We start from the raw sequence: 14,824 nt of genomic DNA on the forward strand, positions 1-14,824 counted from the left end.
ACTTCTATCGAAGATTCATCCGGGGTTTCAGTCAAGTGGCAGCTCCTCTAACTTCCCTCACTCGCAGTGGAGGTGGTTCCAACAAGTTGGCATGGTCTACACTCTGCGAGAAAGCGTTCCAAGATCTGAAGACTCATTTCACCTCGGCTCCCATCTTGAAACACCCAAACCCCCGACGTCAGTTCACTGTGGAGGTGGACGCCTCCAGCACAGGTATCGGAGCAATACTGTCACAACGCCAGGGAACCCCAGATAAATTGTACCCGTGTGCCTACTACTCTCGCAAACTCAATCCCGCGGAACGTAATTATGACGTCGGGGACAGAGAACTGTTGGCCATGAAAGCGGCCCTGGAGGAATGGAGACACTGGTTGGAGGGCTCGACCATACCCTTTCTCATTCTAACCGACCACAAGAACTTGGAGTACTTGAGAACCGCCAGACGTCTCAATGCCCGCCAGGCCAGATGGTCGCTATTCTTCTCCAGGTTTCTCTTCACCATAACCTATCGGCCCGGGTCCAAGAACGGTAAGGCGGACACACTCTCTCGCCAATACGACTTGTCCCAATCAGACACCTCTCCGGCCACCATCATCCCCATCTCCCAGATCGTCTCCCCCGTGCAATAAGAATCATGGCCGAGATCACTGAGGCCCTAGAAACAGATCCTGCTCCTCCGGAATGCCCTCCTGGACTAACCTACGTCCCCGCTCCCCTACGGCATCGCGTATTGACACTGATCCACGAAAATCCCAGCGCCGGCCACCCCGGCGTCCAGGCGACCAGGGAACTCGTTCTCAATAAGTTCTGGTGGCCTTCCATGACCCAACAGATTCTAACCTTCGTCAAGGAGTGTGTCACATGCAACCAAACCAAATCCCTACGCCAGCGCCCTGCCGGTCTGCTCCAGCCTCTCCCCATCCCAGAGAGACCATGGTCCCACCTGGCCGTCGACTTCATGACCGACTTGCTACCTTCTCACCACAACACCGTGATCCTCACCATCATTGACCGGTTCTCCAAGTCATGCCGCCTTATTCCGCTTTCCAAACTTCCCACTGCATGGGAGACTGCTCAAACCTTGCTCAACCAGGTCTTTAGATTTTATGGTTTGCCCGAAGACATAGTCTCGGATCGAGGACCCCAATTCACGTCCCGTGTGTGGAGGTCCCTCTGGTCTCAGTTAAATGTCAACGTCAGCCTCACGTCAGGGTACCACCCGCAATCCAATGGACAAGTGGAGAGGTTGAATCAGGAACTCTCCCGCTTCCTACGAGCTTACTGTCACCTCCATCAGGAGGACTGGAGCGAATACCTTATGTGGGCTGAATACGCCCAGAACTCCCTAAGGAAGCCCTCCACCCAACTTACCCCATTCCAATGTGTGTTAGGCTTCCAACCTCCACTATTCCTGTGGTCCGGGGAACCTACTAACCTCCCCGCAGTGGACACCTGGCTACGGAGGAGCGAAACTACCTGGGATCTACCACACACCAACCTTCGACAGGCAATCCAACGAGTTACCTGCCAAGCCAATCGCCTCCGGAGAGCCGCTCCCCCATACCGGGTCGGACAGTGGGTCTGGCTCTCCACCCGGGACCTGAGACTCCGACTTCCCTGCAGAAAGCTTAGCCCAAGGCACGTGGGTCCGTTCAAAATCCTCAGACAAATCACTCCTGTGTCTTTCCGTTTAGATCTCCCATCTCATTACCGCATCTCACCCACTTTCCATGTTTCCCTGCTCAAGCCCGCTGTGGAACCGGGAGGAGAGGGGGACCAGGACGAGGCCGCTCCGGCAGAGACTCCTACCCTAATGGACGCAGAAGAAAGCATTTATCAGATCAACCAGATCTTGGACTCTCGGCGCCGAGGCGGGGTCCTCCAGTATCTCGTGGACTGGGAGGGATACGGCCCCGAGGAGCGGTCTTGGGTCAATTCTAAGGACATGCTCGACCCCCAACTTACTGCTACATTCCACCGGGAACACCCGGAGAAACCCGCTCCTCGTCCTCGTGGTAGACCTCGGCGCCGAGGAGGAGCTCACGTCGGGAGCCGTTCGCAGGGGAGGGGCTCTGTCACTAATAGCGCCTCTGTGGCCCTTTCCGACCGAACACAGCGGGAACCATCACCCGAATATTAGTTCCGCTCGGACTCTTTTCTCACACGGACCCAGTACTTTTCCATCCCAGCTGTGGATCATCATCCCATTAGTTATCGCCTTTATAAGGCGCGGACTTTCTCTTGTTCATTGCGAAGTCTTATCGTTCCCTATGGTCATAATTCTGAGCGTTTATCTCTGTGTTGGATTTCCTGTGTATGACTCTGGACTGTGTACCCCGTTGACGATTCCTGCTACCTGCCATTGCGACCATTGCCTGTCTATTGAACTGTGTCCTGGATTACCTACGTTGTTCCTGTTTTCTGGTGATTATTCCTGCCTGTCGACGATTCTTAATAAAGCCTTGCAGATGGATTCGAATGTCTCCGACTCCTTGTTACATATACATCATATTAATATATGTCAATATACTCATTTTATATGGAAAATGTATAAATGTTAAAAATCTATATCAACATGTATGATATTGTCTTATATTTAGCATATATGACGGCGTCACTAGCGATATAGGGACATATATGTCATCTATTACATTTCCGTATGGGGCTCACACAAAGCATGACAACATGAAAGCACACAGTCAGTGTAACACACAAGCTGCATTTATTCTATTTTATTCCTTGTACAGCACTGTGGTCAACGGAAGTTGTGTTTATTTGTGCTTTATAAATAAATTCAAATTGAAATTAACACACAAGCTGCATGCAACAGCACAAGACAAAACACGACATGAAAGCACAACACACACGGACAGAAGAACAACACACGAGACTGAGCGAATACTCATGAGACAAACACTCGGAGCAAGAATGCCCGAATCCCGACACAGAACCGATACTGAACATGACATCAGTGCCGGAATACGAACACCACGATCCGATCATGAAACCAGGCGCTCAGACAAGAAACTACAGGAGTGTCAGGGCTCTGTCACGAAACCAAGAACAAACTAGACCGAAGTGACACAACCCTGACAATGCGAGGGAAGGATGAATGTTAAACAGGTCATTTCCCCATTGGCAAGAAGCCCTTAAACTTTTAATTAGTTTAATAAGTGAATAAACAATGACAGAAAAATCAGAATCTTAGTATAAGAGATTATTCAGAAAGGTAAATATTACTTGTACATGACTTATATACAGGCATATGAATACACTACCGGTCAGAAGTTTGGAATAAATATGATTTTTGTGTCACCAAGGCTTCATTTATTTGATCAAAAAATACATTGATATTTTTTGAAATATTTTATACTGCATCAAATAAGTGTTTTATATGTGAATATATTATAACATGTAATTAATTCCAGTGATCAAGCTGAATTATCAGTATCATTAAGATAAAGTGTATCATTACTCTATTACTCATGTGACACTGCAGACTGGAGTAATGATGATGCTGAAAATGTTTTGGAAATGAGAGAATTTCCAAACTTCTGACTGGTAGTTTATACATATGTCATTTTGTAAATGAAGATATTCCATAATAATACATCATTGGTTTTATTTTTTTATTGTTTTTAAGATGAAGAATCTGGGTACTTTTACATTGTGTCGGAGTACTGTGCCGGAGGAGATCTATACAAGAAAATGAAAACACAAGAAGGATTTTTTGGAGAAGAACAGGTGAGTGTTATATCAAGTCAAGTCATCTTCATTTATACAGCGCGTTTAACAGTATGGATTGTTTCAAAGCAGCTTTACAGTGATAATAGAAAGTACCGTAGCAGTGAAGTTGCGAAAACGCAGACAGTGTGCACATCGCGTGTTCGGTCGATAGGTATGTGCGTTTGTGATATACACTCTGTTGAGTAAGAGAAAGCTTATTCGCTCTAGAGCTGTCAATTATATCATGTGATGCTAACTGTAGCTCTAATTATATGTTATGATGTATTTTGTTAAAAGCATCGTAAGCATTATAGTTTGTTTCTGGTGTAGTACAAAATTTTATCTTAATTTACTGTTGTATTTTGTGCAGGGAAAGAGGTTAAAGCCAAATGGATAAACCTTTGAGTTACAAACAAGAGGGAAAATACACTATTGGTCAGCGCCACCTATCGGTCAGGCGTTAATTAGCCGAAGGCAATCGTCTCGGTTACGTATGGTAACCCTTGTTCCTCGAGGAGGGAACGAAGACATAAGTCAAGATGATGAATGGGGATCGCTTGCGAGAGCACTTTGAGTGAAACTAAATGATAATTTATTATTTATCATGCGCTAATTGCATCAGATGCTGTGCATCGCGGCGCGAGCATAAAATGTGCGTCTCATCCTTGTCTTTCTGCTGAGGAGCCGGACCAAGCTCAGCAACTGTGGCGAGGGGACTCACGTCTCCGTTCCCTCTGCGGGGAACCGTACGTAACCGAGACGTTCCCTTTAATCAGTCACTGGGGAATAGGGACATCTTCCAAACACAATGACGTTAGTGCAAGCCGGATGTGAGCACTCACATTCTCATTGAAGGCACAACAGCCTGAGCTGTGAAAACAGCTGTTCTGCTCTTGGTGAGATCACGGCCAGCGCTGTAACACCAACACCAGCTTGAAGACGTGATCTCCTGAAGAAGCAGACTCCTCTTTTGAAGTTTAAACACTCTCAGAAGAGATTGCAGAGCAGGAACAGTATTCACCGTCTGGCTCTAAGACAAGGATGCGACGCACCAGCTAATTATATACTTACTGTATGCTCGCGATGCACAGCAGCTGATGCAATTATCGCATGCTAATGTGCATTGGCTCGTTTCGTTTTACTCGAAGTGCTCTCGCAAGCGGTCCCCATTCGTCAGTCTTGACTTGCGTAGTAGTGACTGACGAAGGGGAACAATGGTTTCACGTTCAGTGTGAAAGGACCTTAAGACACTGATTGCTATGATACAGAATATCTGCTGAACTGTTACTAGCATATGATTTCACAAATAGTTTGTTTCTGAATATAATGTAAGGTACATTTTGGATGAATGCTTGTATTGTCTTCTGTTATTGTTGTAACAGAATGTGTCGGTTGGGTGTTTGTCCTCCACTGTGATTAGATGGTTTGTAAAAAGTGACAGTGATTAACATGTTTTACACAATTTTACATATCTCAGTGACCAGAGAGATGCTTTAAAACAAGTTGCGCTTCTTTTGAAAGAATTTTAAAAATACGATAAAAACCCTGGTGGACAAGTGACTTAAAGGATTAGTTCACTTTTAAAGTGAAAATTCTGTCATCATATACTCACCCTTAAGTTGTTTCAAACATGTATGAATTTTGTTCTTCTGCTGAACACATAGGAAGATATTTAGAAGAATGTCGGTAACCAGACAGTTTTTGGTTCCCATTGACTTCCATAGTAAGTCAATGGGATTTTTTTCTACACTCTAAAAAAATGCTGGGTTGTTTCAACCCAATTTTGGGTAAAATATGGACAAACCCAGCCGTTGGGTTAAATTTTTACATTACATTTTTAACCCAACGTTTGGGTTTGTCCATATTTTACCCAAAATTGGGTTGAAACAACCCAGCATTTTTAGAGTGTACTATTTTTTCCTACTATGGAAGTCAGTGGGAACCAGAAACTGTCTGGTTACTGACATTCTTCTAAATATCTTCCTTTCGGTTCAGCAGAGGAAAGAAATTCATACAGCTTTGAAACAACTTAAGGGTGAGTATATGATGACAGAATTTTCACTTTAAAAGTGAACTAATCCTTTAATGTCACATTTACTTCAGAAAAGTTATCAATAATTACAGTTTGTTAGTTAGCTACAAAAGAACTCCAGAGAAGAGCTAATATCACTCAGCCCTGTTAATACTCGACACTGAATGATACATTTGGGGGTAAAACACTTTTTTTCACTATGGTAGACTAACGGCAAATATGCAACCTTTTACAACTCAAGATACCAAATAAAACAAATGCAATGCATGGAATAAATGAATGCTTCTTGTTTCTTCTGTGCAGATCCTTGACTGGCTTGTTCAGATTTGTCTGGCTCTGCAGTATCTTAATGAGAACAATGTTCTCCACAGAGATATAAAACCTCAGGTAGACATTGACAAAAGTCATTTAATCATTTATTAACATGGAAGCCAAATGTGTTTATGTGTTCATGTGATGATTTATGCATTTTCTGGTGTTCTTCTAGAATGTTTTTCTTACTGAGGATGGTTACATCAATCTAGGAGATTTTGGATGTGCAAAAGTGCAGCAAAGGTGAAATTAAAGACTAATGGGACTTTTGAAGGGATTTTGTCCATCCATTTTAATTTACATGTTTGATTTTTCTTTTTAAGAGCTGATGAATATGCAACATCGGTTGTGGGTGCAGATCTCTATGTCAGCCCAGAAATCTATGAAAAGAGACACAATTCAAAAAGGTATGCTTCTATAGATAAAAGTACATATATTGATGCCTGGTTTCACAGACAATTTAAAATTAAACCTTAGTTTAATCCTCAGGATTTGGCCGTAGTTCAATTAGGACATTTAAGTAGCTTTTAAAAACATGTCTTAGAAAAAAAAAATAGAAAACTTTCAGTTAAAACAACTCAATAGTGCATTTTAGTCTGAGACTTAAGCATTGTCTGCAAAACCGGGGGTTAAAGAACATGAAAGTTAAGCATTCAGAGGAAGGTCTTCCAAAACAATACAATTTACTATATGTAATGAGTGTCTGTTATAATAAAGCACAAAATGAAGAATAGATCTAGTCTTTAATCCAATAATCAATTTACATGAAGTCATTTAGCAGACACTTAGAAAGAGAGCAACAGAAACAATGTTTAAAAGCTGTGACAAGTGGGGTTAATATAGCTTATCGTTTTAGTGACATGTGGGGTTAGTTGTTGGGGTCGGATACGTGACCTTGTCTAGAATAGAAATAGAAATAAGTGGCAGTGTTAAAGGTTTAGTTCAGGTTTAGTTAGTTAATGCGCCACACATTACCTCATCACGTTGTGGTACTTCCGACTACGTCTTGCGGGACCTTTCCAACATGATGACGTAATGCGTGACGCATCTCAGAGATGGTACAAGACGGCATTTGTGGTTAAAAAGTATATATATATATTTTTTCTTTTTTTTGAAAATGACCAATCATTTTGCCAGATAAGACTCTTATTTCTCGACTGGGATCATATAAACAAGCTGCATTGAGAATGACATTTGCACCTTCAAACCGTTGGTTTCCATTGAAGTCCATTATATGAAGAAATCCTAGAATGTTTTCCTCAAAAACTTTAATTTATTTTCGACTGAAGAAAGACATGGACATCTTGGATGACATGGGGGTGAGGACATTATGAGGACATTTTTATTTGAAAGTGAACTAATCCCGTAAAGAGACAGGTTTTGAGGAAAATCATGCACCACGAGTTGTTTCTTAAAAATGTCTAAAGCTTCAGAGTAGACAGGAGAATCACAGCGAAACAAGACCAGTAAACTCAAACAACACCAAACTCAAAGAACACAGGGCTTACATACACAGGGATGACAATAACTATCATAATGTGGACAGGTGTAACCTAATTAACAATCAAGGACATTAACTAGAACACAATCTGGCAAACAGGGAAACCCAAATCTCAATGAAAAACAGAACATAGATGTGACACTATATGAACTGAAGTAACTAACTAAATTATACTGACTTTGTTTAGTGACATATGGTCATTGGGATGGTTGCTTCATGATCTCTGCATGCTGGATGTGTGGGTGAGTATTTATTATTATTATTATTAAAAAAAAAAAAAATCCATCTATTCTTTAAAGTGGGTCTCCAATGTTGGGTCTCTATTTTCCAATATATGGTCACAGGGCCATAAACACACCCTGCACAAATGGCCAGTCCATCAGTGATTAAATCAAGTCAATGCTAATTAAAATAATCTATTAACTTTAAAGTGTACAAAGTGTTCTCTTTTTTTCCTCTGCATTTCTCATCTTCTCCAGTTTGCTTCTTAATCTATGTATATAATAAATCTGGAATTGTGTTCTACAAATACTGGTGGCTTTTTGTGACAACTTGCCTTTGTTATTATATGGCAAGTTACTTTGGAGAAAAGTGTCTGAATTATAAATTGTCACATAAATAATGTTCTTAGTTTTTTATATATTTTTCATTTTTAATAATCTAGAAGTTAATCAGACTTTTATTTTTTCTTTATCTGACAGTCAAACATCATAGAGCGTCGCTTTCTACATGCCAATAGCTTGAGAGGAACCAAACCCGAAATCTCAAATAGGTACTCGGAAGATCTAAGGGGATTAATCTGTCAAATGCTCAGCCGTGACCCTCATATGAGACCTTCAGCTGGTGACATTCTGGCAAAACCATTCCTGAATGATGCAGTAAAGATAAATAGGAGGATTCCAGATGCACTGCAACGAAGCTACTTGACTTCCATTAATAACTTTGATGAGGCCTACGACAAGCACTATAACGAGTTTGAGATTGTAGTCAGTGAGTGGAAAACCACAACAGATTCACTAGAGGAGATACACCGTAACTGCACTATAGGCAGTCTGTCAGGTGCAGTGATCGGAGCCGCTGGAGGAAGCACTGCATTAGTTGGGGCAATTTTGGCACCGTTCACATTTGCAGCGTCTCTGATTGTAGCAGGTGTTGGGATTGGTGTTGGAGTTGCAGGTAGTGTAACCGGTGCTGCCTCCAACATTACCAATTCAGTGCAACAAAAAGAACTCCATGAGAAGTTTGAAAAAAATCAGCAGGACTTAAAAAATGTAAGTGAACCGATTCTTAAGTCACTCAAAACACTGAGAAAGGTAATGAGAAAACTTACAAGGTTCCGTGATTTTGTCCGTAGCTCAACTCTTGATAATGTGCAAATGTCATGGAGAATAGGCAGAACCACAGTAGTAGGTGTCACAGAATTCGTGACTCTTGGGATGTTGGCAAGTTTCGAAAAAATCGTTGTTGAGGTTTCCAGTGTCGCATCTTATGGAGTGTTGAGTGGAATATTAGTCTTAGTTGACATCGGCTTCATCGTGAAAGATGCCAGAGAGATTCACCAGATGAGACAGGGAATAGTAGATGATCCAGAAAAGGTTGAATCCCCTGTACTCAAAGCCATCGCACAGATGAGGAAAACACATACAGAGCTTTGCGAGGTCTTGAGAGTAATTCAAGAAACAAAAAATGAATTGGCCAACAAAGAGACTTAGAGAGTTTAAACATTATAATATTGTTGATATAGAGGATGATTTTGCAATTAAACTGCCTTGATTAATGCTTGATTTGCTTGAGTGATGTAACCTAAATAGTAATAATGCTTTTGCTAAGATAGATATATGTAACCCTATTAGTTATGATGAAGATATGTACTGTGTGATTTTACTATTATTAAGAGAATTACTTACTTGCATGAAATGTATGTGTTAACTGATTTAGAGTAGAAAGTACTTATGTATTAGAAATAGTTTTATGATAAATGAAAATGTACTAGATGAAGTATATATTGCAGACGATTAAGAGAAGAAAGCAGAGGAAGAGAAATCGGAGGCGACGTAGGAGGATCCTGCGTAAGCAGCTGAGAGCCATGACCAAGAACTTGGCAGAACTCCAATTGATGACATCAGGAGAGAGTTTGGAATCTGCTTTCCGGAAGCTGCATATAAAAGGCGGAGAGAGAGACTGAAGTTTTGGATTCTGAATAGCGCAGTTTCCCTCGACGTCTGTATAACCAGCTGTTTGTTGAGACTTATTATTATTGTAACCTAACTTTAACTTTGATATAACGCTTGTTAACTTTAATAAAACTTATATTATATTATTGGCAAGTTATTGTCTGAATAATTATTTAAGGACCTTAAGCGAGAACTGACCACAGGGAAGTCTGCTGAACTAATTGTAAGTATTTTGAATGCTTATATTATTGTCCAGACTCGACTTTCCTTACCTACCTGAGAATAAAGGAAAAATAGGTAAAAGGTGTAAAGGATATTTGAGACACCATAAAACATGGCGCCCAACGTGCTTTAATTGTCTAATTACTGGCCAGAATTAGACAATTGAGCGCTTGACAAATAGAGTAAGCGTGAATGCTTAAGGTTAAATAGTTGATGTAATATAGAAATTATTACATATAAGTTGATTACGCAAAACTAAAGCCCTGAAAGGGCGGAAAAAGTATTTAAAGAAAATCCCTGAACGGGTCAAAATACTATATTTTGCGAGGAAAAGTATTTGCAAATACACTCTAGTGAGAGAGAAACAATTCCGAGAGAGTGGAAAAATAAATGAAATAAATGCTATAGGCATACCCAGAGAGGGTAACATTATATACAAATAAAAATTCCGAGAGAGTGGAAAATTTATAACATTAAAACCCAGAGAGGGTTGAATGTGCACATAAGAAAAACTAACTTAAAGAGTGAGGACAACTAACAGGCGTATATAAAAAGTGAAGAAATCACTAAAATAGCTCTAAGATAATAGAGGATAAGCTATGGCAACTAAAGCTAAAGTAAAATCCAGCAATATATTTATTCAGGCATATACATGGGGAGATTATCGTGTATTAGGATGGCAAAAAATCGCTTTACAGGCAGAGACATCAATCCAGGAGACGGAACCAGGAGAAATACTCCTTTGGCTTCCCTCAAAAGAGGGATTGCAGGCAGGAAACTTCACAGAAAGTGAAGTTGGTCAAGCAATATTGCAATGGATGCAAGAAATAGCGAAAAATCAACACTGTATAATACAATTACAGTGCAAAACTCCAGAGGCAGAAAATATAATCAAAACTATTAGCAAAAAAAATGAAGGTAAAATAGAGATTTATGACATGTGTGGTAAAGCGTTAAAAAGAGAAAAAGGACACGTACCAGACATGGAAAGAGTTAAAAGATACCAGATGGGTATCAACGACTTTGAACAAGCGGAAGAAATCCGCTTGACAATACCAGTAATTGAAGACGAGGATCGAGCTAGTGTGATTACAATGGCCCATCAACATACACCTACACCAGAATCATATGAGCTGCAAATAGGCGGAATAAGACTGCTGGTTAGAGACAGTTTAATCGAAAGAACAGAAGGTGGCGTCGTAATACTGAATGGAAACAGACAAATGATAACTGGCTCAGGAACAGCTGGGGCTATTTTCAATAAACTAGGAAAACAGGCGTTACAGGAGATAGAGAAAATGAGAGCTCAGCTTGGACCTCAGCACGCAGCGACAGTAAGAATAACCTCTGGCTTTCCACAGTGGAATTATGTGGCGCATACAGTAATGACTGATTGCAGAGAAGAATTTTGCGATGCAGATCGATCATGTGTAGAAGCCAGGACTATCACAACTGCAGTAATAAAAGAAACACTGAGTAGACAGGAAAATCAAATACACATGACTTTAATGGGAACAGGTCAATACAAACACCCAGTAAATGCAATAATAGAAGGCATATAATCGGGTATTACGGATATGTCCCAGGAAGGTAATTTGACCATAAATCTATTAATGTCTAACATAAACTGCGAGGAATTTGAAAAAATTCTTGACAGAAAGGAGGAAAGGGTCCAGCCGGGATCCTCTCAGCCATCTGCTCCTCGGTGGAATGTTCCTGCAGGAGACAGAGAAATGAAACAGAGTGAGACAGAGTTTGAGGACGAATCTGAGCTGTCAGAGTTTGGTTATGACGCGGACAGTTCAGATTCTTCAATATTTTCTGTGAACAGTGATAGCAGTGAAAAACAGTATATTTACAAAGACTCTAGACTGCGGAATAAAAGAGGAATTCAGATGGAATTAAAAAGAGTGACGGATCAAATAGAAAATGATTGGCCGGAAGTTCGGGTAAACGGAATTTCATTCAAAAATCCTACCAGTGACGAACGAGGTAGAACATTAAAAAGACATTGGGATAAGAGAATTGTTAATGATAGAAATTTGACGTACGGCCAAATGAGATCGGCAAGTCGATCACCCTCTGCTCAGAGAGTCGCTCGGACTGAGGGATGGTCAAAAACAGGAAAAACTGCGTTGTATCAAGAAGGATACGAGTATAATAGACAAATAGTTAAAGAGCTGGAAAAAGTAGTTTGTTCATTAAAAGTTGAAATTAAAAGTCTGAAAACAGAAATAGAAACATTAAAATGTACGGACACAATAGGACTAAAGGACAGAATTAAGAATGACCGGGATAGTCAGGCTAAAAGTCTAAGAAAAACAGTCAGGATTAGACCGGCGACTCCTGGAATTCCAACTTCTTATAGACAATTAGAGGTGGCGACCCCACAAGAAACTGAAGAAAACCTAGATAGCGTACATGCAAAACTGCTGGAATTACAATTAACAGAAGCAGTTAGGAAGCAGGTAGGAAATAAAAAACAGCATGAAGACCAGAGTGCGTATGCAGAGCAGATAATGAAAGCTGCTGAACATGCACAGCTGGGTTGTGTTGCTGCTACAAGGCTAGTTCAAACCTGTACGGGCCACCCAATCTCATCTGAGGCATTGGGAAAAATGAGAAATTTGACAGGCATAGAAGATAAAATTAAAGACTGGACCAAAACACTCGTTAATGCCCAAAAAGAGCAGATTCCCTTATTAGGAATGTGGCTATCTATTGAACGGGATATCCCTGAGGCCGATAAAGTCCCGTTGCTGAGGCAAGTGGGTAGGAGAATCCCTGGTGGTCGTAATTTAATTACATTACTTAATAATGCGACCAGACAAAAAATTGAAGAAAAATTAGCTGAATATGATCTCGCGACCAGACATATGAAATCAAAGAGTAACATTACACCGCAAAATATACGACATCGCGGGCCACAGTTTACAGAGAGATTTAATAAGAATAAATTCCAGAAGCCAGGAGGATTTAAAACATATGGAGCAAGTCATCAGAGCGAAAATAGAAAACCTAACAAGTTTGCTGGGAACAGACAGACAACGGTGAAAACAGGCATGAAGTATGCACAGGGAGGAAAGAAACTCCCACAGAAGTCAGGCTTCATTCCAGCAGCAAAATGGGAAGATATGACTCCTGCTGAACGAACTAAAATAATTGAAGACCGTAAAACCAGAAATCCAAACATAAAAAAGCTTGGAAGGACTAAAGTAATTAATAAGGCAGAAAACCAAAATCAGAAAAACAAACAGGACACATGCAAAGCCAAGGAGCGAGTCAACTCCGATATAGAATGAAGTTTAACTGGCCAGTTGAAACACAGACTCTGTGACCCCAGGGTTAAAGAAGAAAATGAAAACCTATATGTTGACATTAAGGGTACAACGTATGTGGTGGACACAGGGGCTGACATTTCAGTTTCAACTGAGCCTTTACATACAAATGGTACGATAAATGTACAGACGTATGATGGACAAATTAAAACAGAAAAAACAGGCGAACTATATGGAATTACTATGATTGAAGGGTCTGAAAATTTATTGGCAGCAAAAGACTTGAAAAAGATCTTCAGATTAAAGCCAGTTAATTATGAGCAGGAATTACAAAGAATTGAGAATGACATAAAAGGCTCACAATGGGCTAAAGCACAGCTAATGACAGAACTGCGTAAAACTCCGTATGGACGGAGCAAAAATGACTGTGGCAAAGTAAGTGATAAATATGCACATATTATTGAGGGTGGAATTCATAAACCTCAACGGCAATACCCAATTAATAAAAAAGGACTGGCAGAATTAAACATAACTTTACAAGAACTGGAAGAGCAGGGAGTCATAAAGCGAGTTAAAGGTGCTATAACTAACTCTCCGATTCAGTTAACTGCTAAGCCAGACGGAACGTTTAGATTTCTTACCAATTTCCGGGCATTGAATCGGTTAACACGACCGGATAAACGTTATTTGATTAACGCGCGAGATACAGTGGAGAAAATACGCGACGGACGATTTTATACGAAAATTGATTTAGCCAACGGATTCTATGCGATTCCACTGGCTGAAGAAAGCCAGGAAAAAACCGCGTTTACCGCAAACCAAAACCACTATGTTTACAGACGTTTACCGATGGGATATTCCAATAGTCCCGTTATATTTCAGAGTACGATAGCCGAAATTTTGTCAGGCTTAGACGTTGAACTTTATATTGATGATATTTTAATCGTTTCTAATGAAGAACGAGAACACGTACAATTGGTAACAAACGTGTTAAAACGACTTGCGGAGGCAGGTTTAAAAATAAATATAAAAAAGACGCAATTAATGACTGACATGGTCGAATTCTTAGGATTTTGGATTTCCGCAGGAAATAGAGGAGTTACTCAGTCCATGAAAGACCGAGTAAACCTGATTGAAACCCCCAAAACAGTTCGACAGGTTCAGCAAACAATGGGGCTATTGGGTTATGTTAGAGACTTAATCCCTCGTTTTAGCCAGATGTCTAAACCTATATATGCGACTATAAAAGGTGGACGGTTGAAATGGACTGAAAAAGCTGAAGAAGCGTTGACAGAATTAAAAGCAGCCATACTAAACTCAGGACAGCTGGAAGGAAGGAATGATGAGAAAAACTTAGAAGTTGATTTGGAAATAGACGAAACAGGATACCAATTAATAGTACGAAATGAAAAAAGAAACATACCTGTTCGAATTTTGAGTGGAAACTGGGAAAATCCGGAATTGAAGTTCACTTGTGAAGAAAAACAGCTGGCAGCACTCAGCAAACGCTATTCCGAGCTGAAAGGCTTAGGGCGGGGTCAGAAAATTTTTGTTAACACAAACACAGCAGTATTGGCTC

At 40.5% G+C, this 14,824-nt stretch overlaps 1 protein-coding gene across 5 annotated transcripts in view; it reads left to right on the top strand.

Moving 5' to 3' along the window:
* LOC306993103 (serine/threonine-protein kinase Nek1) overlaps positions 1-14,824 on the top strand; it is a 61,048-nt gene that overhangs the window by 37,295 nt on the left and 8,929 nt on the right. For 2 of the 5 annotated variants that reach the window (XM_079602598.1, XM_079602597.1), the window contains exons 7-13: positions 3,644-3,744; positions 6,062-6,145; positions 6,246-6,313; positions 6,394-6,477; positions 7,759-7,813; positions 8,273-8,842; positions 9,583-9,898. In XM_079602598.1, coding sequence (XP_079458724.1) covers positions 3,644-3,744; positions 6,062-6,145; positions 6,246-6,313; positions 6,394-6,477; positions 7,759-7,813; positions 8,273-8,842; positions 9,583-9,756 — 1,136 coding nt within the window. In that variant the 3' untranslated portion in view covers positions 9,757-9,898. Of the gene's footprint in view, positions 1-3,643; positions 3,745-6,061; positions 6,146-6,245; positions 6,314-6,393; positions 6,478-7,758; positions 7,814-8,272; positions 9,426-9,582; positions 9,899-14,824 lie in introns of those variants that run through there. The other 3 variants (XM_079602594.1, XM_079602596.1, XM_079602595.1) reach the window with 2 other exon arrangements.

This window comes from Phoxinus phoxinus (assembly GCF_949152265.1).
Source record: "Phoxinus phoxinus genome assembly, chromosome: 2".
Lineage (NCBI taxonomy): Eukaryota > Metazoa > Chordata > Actinopteri > Cypriniformes > Leuciscidae > Phoxinus > Phoxinus phoxinus.